General features: G+C 37.6%; 1 protein-coding gene and 1 long non-coding RNA gene across 2 annotated transcripts; one reads left to right on the forward strand and one right to left on the reverse strand.

The window, feature by feature from the left end:
- Positions 1-508: 508 nt before the first annotated feature.
- Positions 509-11,317, reverse strand: LOC110066231 (ectin-like). Its single transcript, XM_020773441.2, has 4 exons — positions 11,150-11,317; positions 10,524-10,593; positions 9,994-10,159; positions 509-984 (listed from the first exon to the last, which is right to left on the reverse strand). The coding sequence occupies exons 1-3, from the start codon at positions 11,257-11,259 to the stop codon at positions 9,995-9,997; spliced, it is 345 nt and encodes a 114-aa protein (XP_020629100.2). The 5' UTR covers positions 11,260-11,317; the 3' UTR covers positions 509-984; position 9,994.
- LOC149118432 (uncharacterized) lies at positions 3,593-8,768 on the forward strand. Its single transcript, XR_016209215.1, has 2 exons — positions 3,593-3,941; positions 6,799-8,768. It is a non-coding gene; the product is annotated as an uncharacterized LOC149118432 (long non-coding RNA).
- Positions 11,318-12,977: the final 1,660 nt, after the last annotated feature.

A 12,977-nucleotide genomic window follows, 5' to 3' on the forward strand; every position in this document is an offset into this window, starting at 1 on the left:
TGATTGTTGAGATAGTGATTCAATTAGCTGGGCGTTCCGCCAAGAAATGTACGCTCCTGCTTTATAGTTTTCGAGCCTGTGGTGGGGACCCTGGGTGCCAGAAGTTTTTCTTCCACTGTTTCCAGCGTCGGTCATGTCTCTAAAGCGAAGTATTTCCGTCCGCCGCGCGCGAGAAAAAACCTCTGGTACCCAGGGAAGGGCGGGGGGGGGGGGTGGTATTTCAAGATAACACTGTTTTAATTCTCACGCTCGTAAAATGCATGAAAAATAGAAGTCTAATCACCCAGGAGATGAAATTCGAGACTTATGCCCAGATGAATCGCTGAATAACAGCGTATGGGGAATTTTGCTCCAACTAAAGAAGGCTAACACTCGAAACGTCTGTTTTTCTAAATAATTCGCTAGGGCGGTTGATTTCAAGTTAATAATTAATTAAGCGTTCAAAATCCCTTCTGCGACCAATAATTATTCTCAACATCATCTGATACATAGTTACGATTCAGTATGCACCAGTATTAATCGGAAGGGAGCGTTCCTTTGGGAAGATTCAAATTAGAATTAATGTTCTAACAATACTCGGAACGTGGCTCATCAAATAGCCTGCGAACAGGCTCCCGGCGAGGACGGAAAAAAAATTCGGCAAGCGCGAAACAGAAGAATTCGGAGGGCAAAGCGATCAGGGCGGGGGACGGGCTCACTGGAGCCTGTTCGCATGCTACTCATCAAAGGAACAGATGAATTCTCTCCGGACAAGGATTAATCGGTTCCTATGATACAACATAATCCGAGTGATCGTGGATCATGAATCCAAGTATAATATAGACAAAGGCCAGTAAATGTCTACTTCTAATATTTATTAAAATGATGCTTCTTTGATTCCCTTTCATTCAAGATCTCTAAAGCTAGGTCTTAATTGAAGAGATTTCACTCGCTGTTAATGCACGAGTGTTGCTCAAACTTTTGCATCCACATCATACAATGGACCTGTCGAAGGAATACAGAATGAAACACAAGTTTGTCCATGATACGCGTAAATATAAGGAACATCATTGTGAAGGCTTCTTGCCACAGTGAAACGTTCCGGCGTCAAATTTATTCATGTATGCGGTATTAGGCTAACAATTTTTGACATTTTGGAAGGTTTAGGTTACCAAGGTTGCTGGCTTTTCCCTGTCTTCAAGAGAATGATTCATGGCGATAATGCACACCTTTTTAAAAATTCAGTAACTAGTTGGAAAGGATGCCTTCGCCACACAATGCATCGGTCAGATCTACCAGTCCACAGATGAGCCAGATCAAAGTGTGCAGGTATCGGTTGTCAGTTGTTAGAGAAGCTTTCACTTAAGTGTCGAAAAGTGATTGGCTTGCATTATTACGCTACACGATTGGCTTGATCCAATATGAAAGTCTAGCTGAACAACAATTCCAACCACAGGTAGCCTTAGCTGCTTTGGGAACCGTCAACATGATAATATAGGGAGAGGAATACAGAGAAGCTAAAACCCCCTGAAATCCTACTAAAACCCCTCCAAACGCCATAAAAACACAATTTCTACAAAAAACAGGACAGGTAAGTCGATTTTATTACTTTTTTCCCTTATTTTGAACTATTTTGTACGATAGTTATATTCCCATACGAACTCTTATAATAACGCTGTTACGCAATGTCGTGTTGACGGTTCCAAAAGGAGCTTGGGCTACCTGTGTTCCAACTCGATGGTACACGTTTTCCTGCACTTCTCGTCGACAACATGTAGATTTGCTATAACTCAGTTTCACTGGAAAAGTTGAAAATTTACATGGACATGTCAATTTTAATTTACAGCACGTAAATATTGATTTACATTCTTTGTAAATTACAATTTACATGTTAGGGTTTTGTAAAATAAATTTACAGGAAATTTACAGCTTTTAGTACAGCATGTAAATGTTCTGTAAATAGTGATTTACTTTGTTTTTGTTGACAATGATCATTTGAAGAACATGTAAAAACCTGTAAAATATTTTACGCACTTTTACAGTATCTGCCTTTGTAAAAAACATGTAAATTGCTTTGCTAAACCATGTAAGAAACGTGTAAATAATTCAAGCGAATGCTGGAAAAAGTCTGGAAATGTTATGTTTGTAACCCTGTAAAAACCATGTAAATGAATAAAGGGGGCCTGTAAGAAACATGTAAAAACCATGTAAATGAAAAAAAGGGGGCCTGTAAGAAACATGTAAAAACCATGTAAATGAAAAAAGGGGGCCTGTAAGAAACATTTAAGAACCATGTAAATGAAAAAAGGGAGCCTGTAAGAAACATGTAAAAACCATGTAAATGAAAAAAGGGGGCCTGTAAGAAACATGTAAAAACCATGTCAATAAAAAAAGGGGGCCTGTAAGAAACATATAAAAACCATGTCAATGAAAAAAAGGGGGCCTGTAAGAAACATGTAAAAACCATGTAAATGGAAAACCTAGAAGTTGCACGGGTGCGGTGGGGGGCTGTAAATAGCCTGTTAAAAACATGTAAATTAAAAAGGGGGACATAACAAAGGCTGTGAAAACAATCTAAATGAGATAATGGGGGCTTTTCGAAAAACTGTTAAGACCACGTTAATGTAAAATGGAGACTCTTAAAACAAAAAGATCTAAATTTAAGAGAAGGCCTGCCTAAACCCTGCAAAAACCATGTAACGGAAAAGTGGGCCTATTTAATATAACTCTGGTGTAACGGTTCAACCAACGGAGACTGTTGAAATGATGTAAATTCCAAGTTACCGACAGGTTCGCTATCCTCTTGTAAACGGTTGGTTGGATTTTGCAAAGAAATAAATGAAAAGTTACCCCGGCCAGGTTAAACTTGGGGGGACGGAGGGGGCGGGGGGAGAGGAAGAGTTGTCTCGGGTAACCGAGAACATATAAATGGGACCTTTTAAAGGCGCGTAAAGTTAAAATGTAACACCGCCCTAAAACTCCGTAAACCTACCGTGAAGCCTCCATTAAGGTGCCTTTTACGTTGAAGCATTTGAACTTCTCTAAAATCCAAGTGTGTGCTATAGTTTGCTTTAAATTGAAGTTGGGTTAGAAGGTATTGACCAAACTAAATCGCTGCATTGATCGACACCGCACTAAGCTGTCTTCTTGTGAACTTTCCGCGCATCCACAACGACAAAATAAAACTAGAATTGTTACTGCACATGCAGGCGTCCCAAGCTTACGTCTCTAGAAAAGAGAAAAATTAATTCTCGGACACGTACGTATTTATTCATGAAGGACCATGAAAGCGTCACGTGTTGTGTGAGCTCAAGACGGAAAGAGCCCCGGTGACCGAGTTTGAACTCACGCGAGTTAGGTTAGGCAGGGAACCATAAGGGACACAGCCGGCCCAACGACCGTTTTCTCTCGAATGCTTTGAAACGCTGTTTTAGGCTATCTGGTGTACTTTCAAAGCTCTGTAGGTTAATTTTAGGTTGCGCAAAAAAAAATTTATCTGTTCGGTTATTCTAGAGGAGCTTGTGTATCTCGTACTTATTAGGGCTTTTTTGTCCATTTCCCGAAAACGTTAGGACTTATCGCCTTTCCGAAAATGATAGCTGACTTTTTTTCGGTACCCAAAATGACATTTTGTCTTTTTGTTTTGTTTTGTTTTGTTTTGTTTTTTTGGTGATTTCTACCGTTCTGTGCTTTCATTGCCGTCACTGTGATCCTAGAAGAGCATACCAGCCTTGTGAGTGCCCGATCTCCAACAAACAGGAATCAGCGGTCTTCATGTTAGGTACCACGTCCTCTCGGTTCTCCCGCCACGTTTGGCAGTTCGTTGGAACCTGCATCGAACTCGAGCTCTGTTTTAGGGGCCAAAATCCACTCTACCTTCGCTTCGTCATCGTGCACGGTTTCAAGGCAAAGTTTTCCCTTACCCAGAAGCTGAAGATAGTGATCACAGGCAACAACAACAGGTAAGCAAGTTTTGCATAATTTGAACGAGTAGAGTAAAGTAACGTCAAGATACGTATACATTTCGTTTTGCCTTTGGTTGTGAATGTGTCATTATCAAGGAGAAGTTACATTGCTTGTGGAATCGACTTTGTTGATGTTTACCTGCTGTGCATAAAGGGCTTTATTATCTGTTATTATCTGTTCTCGATAACCGAGTATGAGCATGCGACATTTGTTATTGGCTTATTGGCTGATGCATTCTCTTGTAAGGTTATGTTGCCCTCTGATGTGAATGCTAGTAAGCTAAAATGTAATGTGCCATCTTCAGCAGAGAAATTTCTCTTATGCTTGTGTAAGTATTCTGAAGTTACTCAAGTATCTACAGTTGTACCTACATGCAAGTTACAATATGCTACACAACTGTACATGGACATTGCACCCACTGGTGCTGATAGTAAGCTAAATGTTGTGAAATTTTCTTTCACAAAAGAAACACCACGATACTTTATAAAGAGGTATACATGTACCTCAAACTGTCATGAAAACTACACAGGACTTGAAAAAAAAAAAGGAAGAGTAACTTGCCCAGGCAGGAAAATCTACTTGTCTTGGACGACACAGTATAGTCAATCGATTATTTCATAACAATCAATAGGAATTAGTCAATGATATCAGAAATCAATAAAAGAATTCGTCAGGAGTAATCGATTGTGATCAAATTTTCAATAAGCATTATCAATTTTGCTGATACTAGCTTATCTTTTAAGCAACATTTAATAAGGAAGAAATGAACAAAAGATATAAAGTGAAATACGAAATCATGAATACAATTGCATAAAAACATAACATTGTATCTTGTAAACAGAATATTTTGCTGGCATACATGTATCGGGGACTATGTTTTGGGGGTCTTTGGTAGTGCCTTTGAAATCTACATAAAAAAGTTACAATCAAACATTGTGTTGAGGGACACAATTTTTCTACAGTTTATGTGAACTAACAAAGAGAGGCCAACTTTCAATTGATTCTCTAATGACTGATAAATTTGGTAAAATCAAATTGATAACTTGAAACTTCTCTAGCATGTGAGTATGAATTTCTTTCAATTGATTGATAGCACTGATAACACTTACATTAATTTCAATTTATTGATTTATATCAATTTATGGATCAATTTCAATCGATTGCCTTACCCTGGGATGACCAGACAGCATTTTAGAGACCTGTTACAGCTGTACATTTTACTTGTACAAAATTGGGCTCTTACCAAATACATGCAGGTTTCATGTGTCATGCATCTGTTCATTCATCTGTAGCAGGGCAGGAAAAAAAATTGTAAGTCACTTGCCCACTGGGCCAGTCAATTTCAGTTTTCACTTGCCCCCATTTAAATATTGGTTGCCAGTGTGATGGCCAGTAAGAAAATCAGAGGACAAATGCGAATGAAGTACGCTCGGATTCCTAACTAATTCTTGCTTTCCACCTAATAATTAACTAATCTTTAGGTCTTAAGTTTTGAAATGGAATGACTGGAAATTATCATTTATCAAGCTGGCATTTTTAGTCAGACTCACAAGACTACTGAGGCTACATGGTAATTTCACTTGCCCACCGGGCCACTGAACTTCTATTTTCACTTGCCCAAGAGCAAAATTTACTTGGCTGAGGAAATCAGACCTGGTTTTTTCCTGCCCTGAGTAGATCACAGATAACACCAAAATGTGGTAAAAACAAAAAATATTCACATAACCCATTACCAGAGTGTGTCACAGAATCTGTGAATTTTTCAGGCATGTGTTACTGATGTTCTTACCACATTTTGATGTCTTCTGTGATCTATTACTGAACAGATGCACGACAACGTAGAATCTATCTGCTTCGTAATACATAACAAAGAAACAAAAACAAACATTTATGACATCAGCTGTACCTTTGTCCACCAATAGAGCATAAGTGCGTGTAAGAAACAATCAAATTGTGCCTGCAAATAACTTGACTTATTATTTAAACATTGTTTGATAGGAGTTTGATTTATTGTGCATGAATATTACGATGTAGAAGATAGTGAACATTGAATATTTACTGCCACACATTTTGAGTTTAGTTCTTCTACATCCTCTGACATTCAGTGCCTTCCAATCAGAGATGCAAAGTTTTTGTCACACAGTAGCTACAGATGTAGATGTAAGATCTGTTTGATTGATAAATATTCAGGGCTCAAAATAATGGCCGGTCAACGGGCAATGTCTGGCCAGAATGGTGACTTGACTGGCCAAAAACTTCACTTGCCGGTCATGTTGACCAGTCATGTCATGTTGAGACGGTCACGTTGTTCATTCTTGAATAAACAATCAAATCCCCAACTGTAAATGTGAGAGTTTTAAATCTCTTTTTTATTATGACCTCTAATAAAAACATACACCAATGCATACATGTATCTGTTCGAACGGCTAAAGACCATTCGCTTGCTGTTTGTCATACGTTCAAGATCAATAGGAATGGCATTCGAGTGACTGGGGTTAAATCCGTTCAGAAAAATATTAAGCCAATTTTTAAATGGTCTAGCAGTGACTGGAACAAACAAACTCTATTTGTTGGTTTAATTTGGCTCACATTACATGTACTTGATCTTTGCATAAATATCCTGACCGGTCAGAAACGAGACGTGACAGAGCTAAAATTACTTTGGCCAGTCAACATGACCGGCTACAGTCCGATTTCAAAGGTCACAGTATAAATTGGAATCATTATGATAACAAACAAAATAATAACTCCAATGTAAAATTCACTGATTGATATCATACACAGAATTTGCTGATTCATTCGTACTCAGACATAACTTATCTTATTTAACAAAATGTTTTATGTTACTTGCAGGATGAAGTAAAATTGAGAGTGGTCAATACATGCATACTCCTTGGCATTGATGCTTGATCAGGAAAAAATCAGCCACTGAGAAGTCTACAGTACTTATGACTCTATAAGGGGTCCAAGGCCCATTTCTTGAAGGCCCTGGAAACTTTTCGGGCCCACAAAGCCATCTTTAATTGAGCTGTGTCTAAAAACTAAGAGCTGTATATGCCTGAAATTTCTTGTGTGAAGGAAACCTCTGTTCATATTGAGAATAAGCGATTAAAACAGCTCTGTAAGCATAAGATTTCAGATTTTGGTATGGCTTTCTGGGTGCGAAAACGTTTTGGAACCTTTGAGAAATGGGCCCCTGGTGCATTACAGTGTAACATGGTGACCTTCAACACTTTGATATGCTCTGGCAGCTTTCTGGTTTAAATTCAACCACTTTAAACATTTTTTAATGCTTTGAAGTATCACCTACACTGTACCTGTGTTAGTGAATTAGCATCAAATTTAAATATCTCAGATTGCTAGGTTGATACTTATTGTTCAATACAGCAGCTATAAGATTTCATCATAAAAAGAAAAGGCTATGTTTACATACATGTAGTACAAGAACAATAATTTATTAACTTATGATGTGTTATGGGAACTATGGTACTAGATAGGCCTTTCAATTTCAACAGGCCCCTATGAATTTTTTTTTACAGTACAGTTTTTTTATCACAAAAAGAAAAAGAAATTTTGAATATTGTTTACAGTGAATGTTTTGTCAGGGGTCCAAAATGTTTGTACAGTTTGGATTCCGTACAGTTTTGGAAAAAGAAGGAAACTGTGACTTTGTAAACATAGCCTAAAAGATGTCAGAAGCCTTGTTTTATGTTATGCAATGTAGTATTCCTTTGGCATGAATGTTTTTATGATGAATTTAAAATGTCAACCTCTATCTTGTGGTAAATGTTTTTTCTCCCTATTTTCTGTTATTTCAAAGGAACAATTCACTCTATGAAAAAAGTTGATCAATACTTCACACTTACATTGCAGTAATTTTCATAATAAGGTAAAGGTTAAGTCTGCATACGAGCCACGTGGCCCAACAGGCTGGAGCTTATCCTGCTTTCTGTAGCAGGAAGCGACTAGGACTATTTCTGCTCCCCCTGGATGAGATGCCAGTCCATTGCAGGGTTACCCCACCATTAAATTCGCTGGTACCCACTTATACACCTGGGTGGAGAGGCACTGAGAGTAAAGTGTGTTGCTCAACAACACAACAGAACATACCTGCCTAGAGCTTGAACCCGGATCGCTCGATCAGGAGTTGAGCACACTACATGTAACTACGAGGCCATCATGCCTCCCCATTTCTCATTATTAAGGCCAATTTTTAAATTGGATTAAAATGTAGGATTAAAATCCTACATTAATTACTCATTAAGAAAAAACAGTTTATTCATTCATTTTATGACAAAGGTATTATCATTATGTTGCATTTGACTTTGTGGATTTAGTATATATTTGAGACAGGTATCCATTCGCAAACAATTTTAATTTAGTAATACACCTAAATTGTAAAATTTTCACTAGTTGTAGCTGACAACAGTATAGTTCTTAATCATTTTATTATTTATGAATTAAATAGGGCTCAATATGACATGGTTTTGCACAATCTTGAAAAGGTCTTGAATTTTAGTAGTCTTCTCGAAAAGTACTTGAATTTGGTTAAAGGAGCTCAGTCATGGTATTTTAAAATATTTTGGCCATGCACAAAATTACATTTAAGTCGTCTTGTTATGGATAGATAGAAAAGAAAACATGTTTTATTTGTTGCAATGTATACATTGTAAACCTTATTCATGGCATATAAAAACTATTTGAATTTTACTGAGTTTGTTCTGATTGCAATAAATTTCTGATTCTGTATAAATTTGCATATTTTCTACTATTATAATTAAGGTCAACAGATTTGATTACAATAAAACAGTACATTCCATGCATTTTTCTTCAAGTTATTATTTACAAGTCATTTATCGTACAGGGTTTCTGCCTCCCTTTTTCGATTTCCATGTTATTTACAGGCTCCCTTTTTTCAATTTACAGGTTATTTACAGGCTCCCTTTTTCAATTTACAGGTTATTTGCAGGCTCCATTTTTCAATTTACAGGTTATTTACAAACTCCCCTTTTCAATTTACATGTTATTTACAGGTTCCCTTTTTCGATTTCCATGCTATTTACAGGCTCCCTTTTTCGATTTCCATGTTATTTACAGGCTCCCTTTTTCCATTTACATGTTATTTACAGGCTCCCTTTTTCCATTTACATGTTATTTACAGGCTCCCCTTTTCCATTTACATGTTATTTACAGGCTCCCTTTTTCGATTTACATGTTATTTACAGGCTCCCATCTTTGATTTACATGTTATTTACAGGCTCCCTTTTTCCATTTACATGTTATTTACAGGCTCCCTTTTTTGATTTACATGTTATTTGCAGGCTCCCTTTTTCGATTTACATGTTCTTTATGGGTTCCTTTTTTGATTTCCATGTTATTTACAGACTCCCTTTTTCGATTTACACGTTATTTACAGGCTCCCTTCTTCGATTTACATGTTATTTACAGGCTCCTGTTTTCATTTTCCATGTTATTTACAGCCTCCCTTTTTTTATTTACATGTTGTTTACAGCCTCCCCTTTTTTATTTACATGTTTTTTACAGTATTATGGCACCCTCCCTGTATTAAATTTACATGTTATTTACGGGTTTCCAGGTTGAATCACAAGAAATTTACAGGCTATTTACAGTATTTGCAGGAACAGTTTACATGTTATTTACATGATCTTAGCCCTTTGCTTTGAAACATTTACAGTGTTTTCTTCATCATTTACATGTTTCACTTAAAATATTTACATGTTATTTACATGAAACCTCCAAAACATGTAAAAGGGGAAAAATCATGTAAATTATTCTTTACAGTCTTTTTTTGGTTATTTACATGTTAATTACATGTTATTTACATACTCTGTAAATTTTCAACTTTTCCAGTGTTTCGATTGGTTCATTGGATCGTTCTTGTCCTCTGGGATTGGCCAGAGTGATTACTTGAGTTTCTCTTTAAACACACTCAATTGAAAACCGCTCTATCTACGATTGGGATTTGATAAATTGTAAAAATTTCGCAGTGGCGATGTGTCTAATCAAGACAAGAGGTTTTTATAATACCTTATTGTTTCGGCTTTGGAGCGAAGACGTTTGACAATAGATCCTTTCTAGTTGACCGGTCAGCTGGCGGCTCATATAAAGCCACTATATATGTACTGACGGTGCCATCTTCCTTGTTCGCTACAGCCTGACCACACCCAATCTTCGTGTATGACTTCCACACGAGCTAAGGCAAGAAAAAGGCGAGTCCAGTTCTTAAAAAATGAGTAAACAAATACATAATTTGTCTGTGCTAGCCTCCATTACTCCCAACCTCTTTTCTCCCACTATCATTTCTGTTGTAAAGAGAAGAGGTTTAATTTTTCAAGTCTCTCTATAGTCTGCAGATTGTATTTAAAGATTTGTACATAAAAAGCTTCCAAGCCCATATTTTCCGCGTCATGATAATTGGTGTGTAACTCCAGCACCTGCCTTCTATAACGGTCTTTTAAGAGAAAAACAACCGGATTGAAGACTGGGTTTCCAATTCCAAAATGCTGTGCCAGTGAAATATGTAGCGTAAATGGATCGTCCTCTCCAGAAAACGTTACCTGAATAAAATTCGTGTTTTCAAAGCTGAGGTTTGGACGCGTGTAGTAGTAAAATCGACCACGATTATACCTGCAGTGGAAATTATCAAAAGGTCAAATTAGATACAGTTATACCGCTTTAAACTGGTGAAATAGTTCTATTAAAATGCTATGGACGATAATCCTTAGAAGATGACGGATCGAGCTGAAAATATCAGGCATGTGAAAAAACATTTTCAATTAAGCAGGGCTGAACATTTAATTAAAACCTCAGTTTTTACTTGGCTACATTATTGACATTCGTACGTTCTTAAAAACTCTTAATCATGGTACTTGTAATGCGATTACTGCCCCTCTTACAGGACTAAAAAACAACTTGAATCCCAGCTTGCCCTTGGGACAAGTAGCTCTCAAATTTTGGGCGAGTGTTAGGTTGCTCTTTTAATGATTTAGTTGGCAGACGACTTGCCTGGTCCCTTGCCCATCAGGCTTATGAGAATGAAAAGCTATATGCCCAGAAGGAGAATCATACTTGTCCCGCACGACCGGAAGGCACTTTTTTCGAGCCCTGCTCTTAGATATGACAAAGGAGTGGCTCCATATCTAGATTGCGGCATAGTTCTTTATGTTCATCTTACATTACTTACCAATGCTGTATGGCGTCACTTATGGTCAGCGGATGGCTGGACACGCCATGAAACAAGTTTTCGTCCACACTCCCTTGAAAAAACTCCAATTGCGTGTCAGACACCGCCATAAATTCCGCCAAGCTTTGCGCTTTCTCCTTGAGCTCACTGCTATATGTCACATCCGGGGCTTGATGCTGTCTTCGGTGCAAGTTGTGCTGTTTCAAGCAATCCGATTGGATGCTGGCCAACACTGCTGACCAATATATACACAAGTCATCCATATTGGCTAGCAATGGTTGTGTAAACTCGGCGAATGGAAGTAATCGTTCATTTTTTTGTATACATGAGAACATAAATATTGTGTTGCCCCCTTCTTCTCCGCTTCCTCCCACCCACCACCTGAATAATACTGATTGTTAGGAGTCAACGATGACTCGTAAATATTGTACACTATGGATTTCGACAGTGCTTAGAGGATATTGGGATAAGACCTTTATAAGATGAACGTTAACTGTGGGTATTTTCAATCTGCACAAAGAAAAGCCTAAACCTTTTTGTCAGGGTTTTAGTTAGTCCAGACCACGACAAAGAAACTCAGAAAAAAATTCTGACGCTATCTCTACTGAAGAGCGAAGTTAATTAGATATTTAATGAAGGTGCTTTTGTAGTCGGTTTTAGGGTATGTTGTTTTCGAAGTGACCGAAGCCATAGTTTGCTGCTGGCTAAGGATAGTTATTAATAACTTTTTATAACAGTCCTCCTATTTCAAAGTTAAAACAGGAAGCTAGTTCAGCAAGTTTGGGATCCTTTGAAAATATACATATTGATGCCCTTTCCAGGCAATTTGCAGGTTGCATAACACCAAAATTATCATTTTCCAAGAGGATTCACTTGAACGCAGACGTCAGAAGCAATATAGATTTTGAACTTGACTTTTTTATCTGAAATATTTCGCAGTGTTCGATGTAGAACCTGTAGAGATTCACAATGTTTTCTTTGTTAAATTATTCTTTTATGAAACGGTAAATTGCAGGTACAGTGGAATCCCGTTAATCAGGTCACCAACGGGCCACAAAAATCTGGTCGTATTAACGGGATGGCAGTATCAGCTAAACGGGTTCTTTAAATAAGAAAATGACTGACTGAGCCTTTGTTAGGGCCAGAATAAAGTGGCCGTAAAAACGAGGTGACCGTACTTACGGGGTGGCCGTAAGGCGGGGTTCTACTGCATCAGACAGATAAAGTACTGAGTAGTGAAAAAGGCATGCAGTTCAGAAAACATGAAACATGAAAATGAAAACTAGACATTATCTTACCTCTTTGAGAAGCGATGTGAGAACAAACGATTAAAATCCAGAAATATTTCATGAAATCCATGTTGCCGCAAGGTTACCGAGGCCTGGATTGTCAGAGATTTACAAACGGAAACTGTGAAGGTCTCTTAGCTTGTCCTCCAGGTACTTTAACGCAGTGCCAAAAAAAATTGAATAGAGAGTTTTTAGTATTGTTCAGGCTTTCAGTGCAGAAAACAAAGAAACAAATTGTCATAACACCTTTGAGGCTTTAAGCTCTTAAAACACACTCAACTTATTCTCTCTTTGAAAGAAAAATGTAAACTTTCTCTTACCTAAAGAGGTGGAATTCGGAATTCATACAAGACTAGTGGTGCTTGAAAAAGAGTTCAACTTAACTTAAACAGGCCGAAGTCAAAAAGTTTAGAGCCCTGGGGCTTAGGGCAATTTTTCATGCTTGTATTAATAACACTAAACTCATCTCTGACCTTAACTAGTTAACGACCGTTTTAAAACGGTCATTTAGACCACATTAAATGATGTTATTTTGAGCC

The sequence above is a fragment of the Orbicella faveolata genome, unplaced genomic scaffold (genome assembly GCF_042242905.1).
Source record: "Orbicella faveolata isolate gen_17 unplaced genomic scaffold, um_ofav_v1 contig_1, whole genome shotgun sequence".
In the NCBI taxonomy this organism is placed as follows: Eukaryota; Metazoa; Cnidaria; class Anthozoa; order Scleractinia; family Merulinidae; genus Orbicella; species Orbicella faveolata.